We start from the raw sequence: 12,660 nt of genomic DNA, 5'->3' as shown, positions 1-12,660 counted from the left end.
TTTCAAAACTCGAGAATTCTCTTAAAGCTCTACAATACCCATAATTTTTAATCCATTCACTAAAGCAAAGCACATTGCCTCTTTACTTGGTCACGTTTTATTAAGCACCATTTGTCCAGTGTAAAGTCAAGAAGCTGTCTGGCCTCAGCAGGCATTGTTGTATTTTTATAAGAAGGTCTGGGAGTGGAGTGCCTTTTTCGGGAGTTTTTTTTTTCTTTTTCTGGAAAATGAGACTGCTGGCTATAACTGAGAACAATGGATTCAGACACATAGTGGTGATATCAGAGCAAAGAAAGTAAGTCCTCTGAGTGGAGTAATAAAAGACAATCATCTTTAGGTACATGCCTTTGATTTTTTTAGACAATTAGTATCAAAAAATTTACTTAGAAATGACCTTTTAAATGAATTTATTCCAAAATATGTTAAGTTGGATATTTCAAACGTAACTTCAGAAGCATACTGGATTACACAGATCAACTATGTCAATTCCTATTTTTTTATCACTATGGGGAGAAAAGAATATTTTTCTCTGTGACTTTAATGATTTGCACAGACCCTATCTGTAAGCTGAACAGATTTCCGTTTCCGGAGATGAAAACAAATGCAGCCTCCCCCACTGCGCTCTGCTGGGATTGCCCCCCTTGGGCAAGTGTGCCTCTGGCCCAGTGCAGTGGGACCCTTCTGGAGAAGACCAGTGGAAACCGCCACCCACAACACATCTCCTGACCAGGGAACTCTTGTGGGGCTTCAGTTCTAGTGGAAATAGCCTCAGGTCTCATCTGACAGGCAGATCGGAGCACACCCAGTTAAAACCCACCACATCCTGGTCAAGGACCAAACACTGCCCACTGCAGGTATGGAGCCTCTACAGGCGACTGGCCTGAGGGACAGAGTAGTCAGAACACAGCAGCAGAGTGCACGCAGCACACACCAGAGACACTCCCTGAAGCCCCAAGCCCTGGACACCATAGAACCACTTCCTCATAAAGCCATTACTCTCAGGAGTAGGAAACCCAACAGGCTCACAGAAGACAGAGATTGCTAAAATGGAGGAATTCCTCCCAAATGAAACAAGTTAAGCGCAGGGCCACAAATCTAAGTGGAACAGAGATAAGTGACATGCCTGATGGAGAATTTGAAGCAACAATTTGTAAGGATACTCGCTGGGCTTTAGAAAAGAATGGAAGACTCCAGGGAGCCCCTTACCACAGGGATGAAAGAGTTGAAGAATCAGTCAGAAATGAAAAATGCTGTAACTGATAATAGAAACAGACTGAATGCACTGAGGGCTGGAGAAGCAGAGGAATGAGTAAGTGACACAGAAGATGAAAGAGAAAACAATGAAGCTGAACAAAAGAGAAAAAGAAGGGGTGCCTGGGTGGCTCAGTCAGTTAAGCGGCTGCCTTCAGCTCAGGTCATGATCGCAGGGTCCTGGGATCGAGCCCCACGTTGGGCTCCCTGCTCAGGGAGGGAGCCTGTTTCTCCCTCTCCCTCTGCCTGCTGCTCTGCCTGCTTGTGGTCTCTCTCCATCTCTCTAATAAATAAATAAATCTTCAAAAAAAAAAAAAGAGAGAGAGAGAGAGAGAGAGAGAGAAAGAAGAATTATGGATGAGAACAGACTTAGGAAACTCAGTGACTCCATCAAATGTAGTAACATCAGTATCCTATGAATCCCAGAAGAGGAAGAGAAAGAAGGGGGGCGGTGTGTGTGTGAAAATTGACTTCAGGAATTAATCACTGAAAGCTTCCCAAATTTGAGGGAGGAAATAGGCATCCGGATCCAGGAGGCACAGAGAACTCCCATCAAAATCAAGAGCAGGCCAACACTAAGTCATACTGTAGCTAAATTTGCAAATACAGTGATCAATGAAAAATCCTAAAAGCAGCAACACAAAAGAAGTCCCTAACTTACAAAGGAAGACCCATAAATCTAGCTGCAGATTGCTCAACAGAAACTTGGCAGGCCAGAAGAGAGTGGCATGATATATTCAAAGTGCTGAGTGGGAAAAATCTGTAGCCAAGAATATTCTCCATTCAGCACGACTGTCATTCAGAATAGAAGGAGAGAGAAAGCACTTCCCAAACAAACAAAAACTGAAGAAGTTCATGACCACTAAGCCAGTCCTGCAAGAAATACTGAAAGGGACTCTGAGTGGAGAGACCAAAAGCAACAAAGAAAGGAACAGAGAAAAACTGCAGATGCAACCACAAAACAATAAAATGGCACTAAACATGTATCAAAAATTACCCTGAGTGTAAATGGATTAACTGTTCCAGTCAAGAGACACAGGGTGTCAGAATGGATACGAAAACAAGAGCCCACAAGAGACGTATGTTAGACCTAAAGACACCTGCAGATTGAAAGTGAGGGATGGAGAATCATTTATCATGTAAATGAGTGTCACAAGAAAGTCAGACTAGCAATAAGTCAGACAAACTAGATTTTAAACCAAAGACTGTAATGAGAGATGAAGGGCATTCTGTCATAATAAAGAGGTCTAACCAACAAGAAGATCTAACAATTGTAAATATTTATGCCCCCAAAGTGGGAACACCCAAATATATAAAACAATTACAAACAAAGGAACTCACTGATGATAATGTGGCAACAGCAGGGGATGTTAACACCCCACTTACATCAAAGGACACATCATCTAAGAAGAAAATCAACAAGGAAACAATGGCTTTGAATGACACACTGGATCCGATGGACTTAACAGATACATTCAGAACATTCCATCCTAAAGCAGAATACACACTTTTTTTCAAGTGCACAAAGAATCTTCTCCAGAATAGATCACATTCTACGTCACAGTCAGGCCTCAACAAGTACAAAAAGACTGAGACCATACCATGCATATTTTCTGGTCCCAACTCTATGAAACTTGAAGTCAACCACAGAAAAAATTTGGAAATACCATGAATATGTGGAGGTTAAACAACATGCTAGTAAACAATGAATGGGTCAAACAGGAAATCAAAGAAGAAATTTAAAAATACATGGAAACAAATGAAAATGAAAACACAATGGCCAAAACCTTTGGGATGCAGCAAAAGTGATCCTAAGAGGGAAGTACATAGCAGTATAGGCCCACCTCAAGCAGTAAGAAAATCTCAAATAAACAACCTAACCTTATACCTAAAGGAGCTAGAAAAAGAAAAATGAGGCAAGCCGAAGGAAGGAAAAAATAAAGATAAGAGCAGAAATAAATGATAAACTAGAAAAAAATAGAACAGATCAATGAAACCAGCAGCTGGTTCTTTGAAAAACAAAGTTGATATAACCCCAGAGCCAGACTTATCAGAAAGAAAAGACCCAAATAAATAAAATCACAAATGAGAGAGAAGTAACAACCAGCATCACAGAAGTATGAACAACTACAAGAGAATATCATGAAAAACTCTATGTCAACAAATTGGACAACCTAGAAGAAATGGATCAATTCCTAGAAACATAAAAACTACGAAAACCAAACAGGAAGAAACAGAAAACTTGAACAGGCCAATAGTCAGCAAAGAAATTGAATAAGTAATTGACTATCACCCAACAAGGCAAAGTCCAGGGCCAGATGGCTTCATGGGTGAATTCTACCAACACTTAAAAAAGAGTTAAGGGGTGTGCGTAGGTGGCTCAGTGGGTTAAAGCCTCTGCCTTCAGCTCAGGTCGTGATCCCAGGGTCCTGGGATCCAGCCCCTGCTCAGCAGGGAGCCTGCTTCCCCCTCTCTCTGCCTGCCTCTCTGCCTACTTGTGATCTCTCTCTGTCAAGTAAATAAATAAAGTATTTTAAAAATAAATAAATAGATAGATAATAAAGAGTTAATACCCATTCTTCTCAAACTATTCCAAAAAAAGCAATAGAAGGAAAACTTCCAAATTCATTCCATAAGGCCAGCATTCTCCTGATAACAAAAGCAGATAAAGACTCCACTAAATAACAATACCACAGGCCAATATCCCTGCTGAACATGGGTGCAAAAATTCTCAATAATGTACTAGCAAATGGAATCCAACAGTACATTAAAAGAACCATCCACCACTATCAAGTAGGATTTATTCCTGGGCTGCAAGGGTGGTTCAGCATTTGCCCATCAGTCAGAAGGATACACACATCACATTAATAGAATAATAAGAACCACATGATCTTTCAACATCTATTCATGATAAAAACCCTCAAAGCAGGGTTAGCGGGAACATACCTCAACATAATAAAGGCCATATATGAAAAACCCATGGCTAGTATCATTCTCAGTGAAGACAACGGAGAGTGTTTCCTCTATAATCAGGAAAAAGACAGGAATATCCACTCTCAACACTATTATTTAACACAGTACTGGAAGGCCTAGCCTCAGCAATCAGACAACAAAAAGAAATAAAAGCCATCCAAATGGGCAAGGAAGAAGTCAAACTTTCACTATTTGTAGATGACACAATAGTCTTTATAAAAAACCCAAAATACTCCAACTAAAAATTGCTGGAACGGATACACAATTTCAGTAAAGTGGTAGGATTAAAAAAAAAAATCTGTTGCATTTCTATACACCAATAATGAAGAAGCAGAAAGAGAAATCAAGAAATTGACCCCATTTCGGGGCGCCTGGGTGGCTCAGTGGGTTAAGCCGCTGCCTTCGGCTCAGGTCATGATGGCAGAGTCCTGGGATCGAGTCCCGCATCGGGCTCTCTGCTCAGCAGAGAGCCTGCTTCCCTCTCTCTCTCTGCCTGCCTCTCCATCTACTTGAGATTTCTCTCTGTCAAATAAATAAATAAAATCTTTAAAAAAAAAAAAAAAAAGAAAAAAAAAAAAGAAATTGACCCCATTTCTAATTGTGCCAAAAAGCATTAGATACCTAGTAATAAACCTAACCAAAGAGATGAAAGACCTGTACTCAAAACTATAAAACGCTGGTCAACGAAATTGAAGATGACACGGAGAAATGGAAAAATATTCCATGCTCATGGAGTGGAAGAACGAATATTGTTAAAATGCCTATATTACCCAAATCAATCTACACCTTTAATGCAATCCTTATCAAAATACCACTGGTATTTTTCACAGAGCTAGATGAAATAATCCTAAAATTTGTGTGGAACCACAAAAGATCTTAAGTAGCCAAAGCAATCTTGAAAAAGAAAAGCAAAGCTGGAGGCATCACAATTCTGGACTTCAAGCTATATTACAAAGCTGTAGTGTTCGAGATAGTATGGTCCTGGCACAAAAAAAAAAAAAAAAAAACAACAAACACATAGATCAAAGGAACAGAATAGAGAGCCCAGAAATGAACCCACAACTATGATCAATTAATCCTTAACGAAGCAGGAGGGAATATACAATGGAATAAAAGATCATCTCTTCCACAAATGGTGTTGGGAAAACTGGACCGTGACATGAAGAAAAACAAAAATGGGACCGCTTTCTTACACCATACACAAAAATAAATTCACAATGGTGCAAGCCTTAAATGTGAGACAGAAAACAATTAAGATACTAGAGGACACAGGCAGTCACTTCTGATATCAGCTTCTTACTAAATAGGTCTCCTGAAGCCAAGGAAACAAAAGCAAAAATAAACTATTGGGACTACATCAAAATGCAAAGCTTCTGCACAGCAAAGGAAGCAATCAATCAAATTAAAAGACAGTCTTCAGAATGGGAGAAGAGGGGGGCCCGGGGGGCTCAGTGGGTTAAAGCCTCTGCCTTTGGCTAAGGTCATGGTCCCAGGGTCCTGGGATTGATCCCCGCATCGGGCTCTCTGCTCGGCAGGGAGCCTGCTTCCCTCTCTCTCTCTCTCTGCTTGCCTCTCTGCCTACCTGTGATCTCCATCTGTCAAATAAATAAATAAAATATTTTTTTTAAAAAAGTAACATTAAAGAATGGGAGAAGATACTTGCTAATGACATACCTAATAAAGAGTTAGTATCCAAAAGATATGAAGAATTTATGAAACTCAACTCCCAAACCAAAATAATCCAGCTAAAAAATGGGCAGAAGAATAGACATTTTTCCAAAGACATACAGTTGGCCAACAGATACATGAAAAGATGCTCAAGAACATTCATGAGTGAAATGCAAATCGTAACCACAATGAGATCCCCACCGCACACCTGTCAAAATGTCTAAAACTAACAACACAGGAAACAACAGGTGTTGGGGAGGATGTGGGGAAAGAAGAACCCTCCTACACTGTTGGTGGGAAGGCACACTGATACAGCCATTCTGAAAAGCAGCATGTAGGTTCCTCAAAAAGTTAAAAAGAGAGCTACCCTACGACCCAGCAATTGCTCTACTAGATATTAACCCAAAGATACAAAAATACTAATTTGAAGGGGCACCTGCATCCCAATGTTTATAGCTGCCATGTCCACAATAGCCAAACGATGGAAAGAGCCCAAATATCCAGCACCTGATGAATAAAGAAGATGTGGTCTGGATCTACAATGGAATATTATTCAGCTGTCAAGAAGATTGCATTCAAGAAGAATGCAATCTTGCCATTTGCAATGAGGGGATGGAGCTAGAAAGAAAATTACACTTGGTGAAATCGAAGTAGCTCGCCTTGCAGGTCTTGGGAGTAACCAACCCACAACTGACCTCAGCAGTGTAAATGTAGATGGTGTTGAAGTTGGCTGCCACCAAAGCCCTCAGCATGAAGAGGAAGCCAATCAGGCCAGCACTAGGGAACAAGATGCCAGAAAAGTTAGAAAAGGCAGCATGGAGGGCTTTCCATGGCCTTGACAGGTGCTCACATCACACAGCTTAGCATTACAGATACTAATACACGCCCACAGATAACCATGTCCTGGAGAGGTGCTGCTCCTCTCCTGGCCTGACTGTGGGGTCCTAAAGTAAATGCTGGACCCCAACCTTCAACCCAACTCCCCATCTGTCCTTCCCCCCCCCCCCCAACACGTGTGCCGTTCCAGCCTGGGGCCCCAGATGAGCACCCCTTCTGCTACCACCCTTTTTGGGAAATGATGTGGTTTGCAGAATGATAGAGATTACAACTGAGGACATTCTAGGATTGCAAATGGAGAGTGAAACAAATTTTTTACCCTACAGGTAGGTTACCTGTTTCCCTGAGCTGTCATAACAATGGTCCAGATAATTTGGAAAACAACTAGAGTCCTGGGGTTCCACGAAGGTTGGCATAAAGATCCTAATATCTCGGTGGGTGGAATGACTGCGCCTACGCTCCCACCTGTTTCCTGGGAGCGCAGAGGCGGGGCTGGGTCCGTAGAAGAGAGAAGGGGGAGTGGTGGGTACCAGAGAAGACCATTCCAGTCAAACCAGGAGCGCATTCACTACTCCCCAGGTCAAAGGGGTTTGCCCTGATGCCCACTGAACGCTATGGGTCAGGAAAGCACAACTTAAAACCACCGCACAAACCTAGATTATTTTCAAGCAATCAGAGAGAAAAATACCTTGATGTGCAAATATTGAGGAGAAGGAAGAATAAGGCGGTGCATCCCATGGTGATAGAAAGGCTCAGCCGTCTTCCCAGGAAATTAATGCCCAGGATATTGAGAGGATTCACTAAAAAACAAACGACAGTGACAATTTCTGAAACCTCGAAAGCAAGTGGCATTTACCAAGGATTCCCCGTTGTCATTTCAGAAAGAGGCAACTTCATCCAGACCTCATGTGTGTTCCAGCCCAAATCCAGTCCCATGGCCATCCACCTCCTGACTTCTTCGCCAGGCTTTTCCTCGTGGGTCCGAGGACGAGCACTGGTGTGTGCAGAAAGGGTACTTTCTGCCCAAGAAGCTTCTTAGAACATGTAGGTCTATCGTTAATTGCAAACCTTCTAGATCTGTATTTTAAATGATTTATACTGTTTGCCATTAAATTCATGGCACCACTGATTTTTAAGTACTATTATTTTATGTCCACTAAAATGCAAACAGTGCTGCAAATCGAAATTTCAGGAGCCACGGTAAGACACATCTCAATTTCAGAGACTTCCAAAGTGGTGGTGGGGGGAGGGGGGGGATGCAGCTTAGAACTGATAGGATACAGTAATTCAAAGCTCTAGTCCTGCACACTTCTCCCCACACCAGTCTACACTGGGGACACGTGAGCAGGGTGTGGGGACTTGCCCAGCTCTGCCCAGGCAGGAGCCACGTCTAGGACAGGGCCCCCCCCCACCCACCCCAAACAGACAGGGACCCAAAACACTGAGGTCGACATTTACAAGCAATTTCGCCAGCGGTGCTGATAATCATGGTCCTGTAGTCGGAGGGGGCAAACATGTGGCAGTGGCAGGGGCTGTGGCTCTCCTCTGTGTCCGGCAGGGTTACGGCCACCTGGGACTGGGACTCGGACTTGGCCCCCGAGCCACACACCAGGTCCCGCTCCAGCAGCTCGGCGCTGGCCAGGATGACCCCGTAGTAGGCGAAAGAGATTCCCAGCCTGGAAGGGAGAGAAGCAGCTCATTCGAAAAGCCAGCCTGAAGGAGGGGCAGCGCCAGCAGAGGTGGGGAGAAGTGGGGGGAAGGGGAAGTGTGGTCGGATGGGAGCCCCGGGTGCAAAGGGCTCCAAAGACTGGGCGCACCTATCCTGGGGAGCCGGAGGGAGGCGTGCAGGGGAACCCTGGGTGGGAAAGGGCTTTGCAGGCGCAACCTGCGGCTGGACCCGGGAGGACCCCACAGGCAGTGAAGGAAATTTGAAGCATGGACTCACTCACTTTCTGTCTCCGCTCTAACAAATTAGCATCAACGTGGTTGCTTAAAACAACTCACATTTATTTTCTCCGTTCTGTAGGCCCGAAGTTGAGTGGGTCTCTTGATGCCTTGGTGGGGGTGGGGGGCGCAGCATCTGCCCCGACCCAGGCACAGCCCAGCTCCTTGGGGCTGGACAATGCACGTCAGTCTCCTTGCTACTGCTGACCTGTCGCTCTCCCCTTCGGCAGGCAGGCTGGCTGCCTCCCGCCCTCCCCACTTCTTTCCTTCCTTCCCGGGGTCCTTCTGCCCAGCAATCTCTCCGCCCGCCTCACCTCGTGCTTTCTCTTCTGCTCTGACTCCGTTTCCAGCTGGAGAAATCTCTCCACTTTGAAAGACTCAAATGACTGGATTGGGCCCACCTGCCTAGTCCGGCATAGGCTCCCGATTTTAAGGCGGGTAACCTTAATTACATCTGTGCTCTCCCTTCACACCGGCACCCAAATTAGCATGTGATTAAATCAACTCCTGTTGGTAATCTGGGGGGGGTGGCGGTGGAAGGGGGTAGTAATCTTTTTTTTTTTTTTTTTTTTTTTTTTTCAGATTTTATTTATCTGACAGACAGAGATCACAAGTAGGCAGAGAGAGAGAAAGGGAAGCAGGCTCCCCGCCAAGCCAAGAGCTCAATGCGGGGCTCAATCCCAGGACCCTGAGATCATGACCTGAGCCGAAGGCAGAGGCTTCAACCCACTGAGCCACCCAGGCGCCCCCCGTAGTAATCTTTAGAATTCTGCCGGACCCGAAGCTGTCTCTCTAGCCGGCCATGAGCAGCCCTGGGAGTTTTTCCCTTTATATCTACTTCTTGTCTTTTTTCTGTCTATTCTTTAGTAAATACTTGGGTTGAGATAAAATTATAATAACATACAGAAAATTTCATGTGTCAAAGTCAAGGAAAGAAGTATCAGCCCCCCAGAAACGCCCCTGGAGCCCCTCTCCGGTTCCCAGAAGTGGTTTGGAAAGTCAGCTGTGCACCGCGTTTACAGGGACAGCCGGGGCGATCGCCAGTGCTGCGGGCATCAGCTGATACTAGTGAGATCTGCGGGCATCAGCTGATACTAGTGAGATGATTGTTTGGCTCTTAATTACAGGAGTGGAATCATCTAAGAAAATGTCCTCAGGCAGTTGAGACTCTCAAATCTGGGGATGAAGGGTCACAGAGCCTGGGCTTGCTTCCAAGTAGGCCCTGGAAAACAGAGCCGAGGCAACCAGGAGTGACTACCAGTGACTGTCAGTTATGGGGGACAGATCAGTCGGAGGTCACCATGGTATCCTCTACTTCAGTGTGTGTTTGAAAATTTTCATAAAAAGTATCAAAAAAAAAACACAAACCAGTAGTTACAATACTTCCTTTCGTTATTAAAATAGCTTTAGTTTGGGGCACCTCGGTGGCTCAGTCAGTTAAGCATCTGCCTTCGGCTCAGGTCATGATCTCGGTCCTGGGATCCAGCCCAACATCAAGCTCTCTGCTCAGCAGGGGGCTGCTGCTCCCCCTCCCACTGCTGCTCCCCCTGCTGTGCTCTCTCTCAAATAAATAAATAAAATCTTAAAAAATACAGTAATTCTAGTTCAATTTCCAAATATTGAGAGTATTTTAAGATTTTTATTTATCTGACAGAGACAGAGAGATCACAAGTAGACAGAGAGGCAAGCAGAGAGAAGGGGAAGCAGGCTCCCGGCCAAGCCAAGAGCCCAATGCGGGGCTCAATCCCAGGACCCTGAGATCATGACCTGAGCAAAGGCAGAGGCTTAACCCATTGAGCCACCTAGGCGCCCCTAAATATTGAGAGTTTTTTAAAAATTAAAGTCTTAAAAGGAAACATACCAGCCTGTTAATAATGATTTTATCTGAGAAAGGCAGATAGACACTTTCCTGAATTTAAACCCTATAAATTAGTTTTGCCTGCTTTCTATCTTTATATAAATGGAATCACAGAATATATCTGTGTCTGGCTCCTCTGCTCGTTACGATGTTTGTAAGGTTCAGCCATATTGAATGTAGATAACTAGTTTTCTCTTTCCTGTTATTGTAAAATATTTCATTTTTTTTAAGTACTTCATTTTTATGAATGTAACACAGCACATCCATTATACTGTGAATGGACATGCGGCTGGTTTAGAGTTTGGGGTTTTTACAAATAAAATAATGCTAAGGACATTCATGCAAATGTATTTTGGTAAACATTTACACATTTCTGTTGGATATAAAGCTACGAATGGAATTACTGAGCCATACACTATGCATATTTTCAACTGTGATAAAAACCTCTGAACCATTTTCCAAAGTAGTTTTACTTTGAACTCCAGTCAGCTGTGCGCGAGAATTCCTGTTCCCTAACATTATTCCCAACACTTGCTATAGTTAATCTAATTGGATAGTTAATTGGCATAATTAATTAAATTTTAACCATTCCAGTGGATTTGTAATGGGTCTCTATGGTTTTAATTTGCATTTCCCTGGTGATTTTAAGGTTGAGCATGTTTTCATACATTTTTTTGATACAATTTTGGTCAAGTGCCAGTTCAAGTCTCCTGCCTATTTTCCTACTGGTTTCGGTATCTTATATATATATATAAGAATTATACATATAATTTTATATGTTTATAGTTGTGTATATATATAAAATTTAATTGGACACGTATTTTAGAAATTTCTTCTCCCAGTTGGTAACCTTACCTTTCAGATTCTTCATGATCTCTCATGGCACAGAGTTCCTCATTTAATGCAGTAGGACTTTGTGTATCTTGTTTAGAAAATATTTGTGTACTCAAGGTCATGGCTACAGAGAAGTGGGACACAAAGAAAACCACAAGAATCTATCCGATTGAATTCGATTATTGGTGACTTCAAAGGATCCCTTTCTGTCATGTGGCGAGAAAAAAGGCCAGACTACAAAAGGTTAGAAAGTGAGCTCATATGAAAAATAAAAATCTAGTTGTAGATTCTTTCTTTCTTCTTTAAAAAAAAAAATGGTTTATTTATTGGTTAGTTGGTGGTGGTAGCAGAAAGATAAGACATTGCTGGAGTCAGCCTTGTGGTTTTACTCCCCACTGGCACTGAGTGGATTTACTTAAGTCAGCTCTGTGTTTATTGAAAAGTCATTTTAAAATAATTACATTCTTACCATATGACCCAGATCTGTAATGTGGTCCGTAAATATTTAGCATCCAAGAGGTCTGCAAATCTTCCTCTTTTTTCCTGGGATGGTGAAAAGGGACAGGCAGATTAGGTTTAGTGGCTCACAGACTGGCAGAGTCTTCTCTAGCATTTTAGAGAACAGAAAGTAAGAACAGTGTGGGAATGTAATGGGGTGCCCATGAGCGCACCTCGCCTAGCCCACAGATCACTGCTTCCACTCGTCCATCTCGGCTAGTCAGTCTTTGCATGCTTTTTATTTTCACTGGCAAGGTCCAGCCCATAGAAGTGAAGATTCTAACCCTTTCCCTCCTCCTCTTCTCACCAGTGCTGGTGAGCGGTGGGATGAAGCACAGAAAATAGTAGGATATAAGAAAAGCATAACCATAAACCGGTTGGGAGAGTCATTTAAACTTCACATTAAAATGAAAATCTAGCATTGAAAAAGAGCATGAGAATTGTGTATGAAAAAGAACGGCATACATTTGGAAAGAGGATAGAATGCCCAATTTCTTTTTGTGTCTTTAGGGTCATGAGCAAAAGCTCTTATGCATAGTCAGTGCTATAACCAATATTTTGGAGAAAAATAAAAATGGGTTATACATGATTGAGCAGTGATGGATTTTTATTTAAAGTTAGGAACATAAAAAAATAAAGCTAAGAACAGTGTGTGTGTATGTGTGTGTGTGTGTGTGTGTGTGTGTGTGTAGGGGGTACTCAGTTGAAAACCAACTATTTTTTTCTCACAAATGGACTTGGAATTAAAGCCCCCCTTTAGATAGGCCAGGAGTGTGATCCTAGGTGTCCTGGATTTT

The 12,660-nt window shown here is 42.9% G+C and overlaps 1 protein-coding gene across 1 annotated transcript in view; it reads right to left on the bottom strand.

Annotated features, from left to right (window-relative positions):
- The window catches only part of SVOPL (SVOP like), a 73,657-nt gene that overhangs the window by 24,413 nt on the left and 36,584 nt on the right, over positions 1-12,660 (bottom strand). Inside the window, exons 10-13 of the mRNA XM_059395604.1 lie at positions 11,835-11,908; positions 8,188-8,405; positions 7,418-7,529; positions 6,588-6,669 (exon numbers count right to left, since the gene is read on the bottom strand). Coding sequence (XP_059251587.1) covers positions 6,588-6,669; positions 7,418-7,529; positions 8,188-8,405; positions 11,835-11,908 — 486 coding nt within the window. The remainder of the gene's footprint in view (positions 1-6,587; positions 6,670-7,417; positions 7,530-8,187; positions 8,406-11,834; positions 11,909-12,660) is intronic.

The sequence above is a fragment of the Mustela nigripes genome, chromosome 4 (assembly GCF_022355385.1).
Source record: "Mustela nigripes isolate SB6536 chromosome 4, MUSNIG.SB6536, whole genome shotgun sequence".
NCBI classification, from domain to species: Eukaryota; Metazoa; Chordata; class Mammalia; order Carnivora; family Mustelidae; genus Mustela; species Mustela nigripes.
This window is presented reverse-complemented; position numbering and strand designations above follow the sequence as displayed.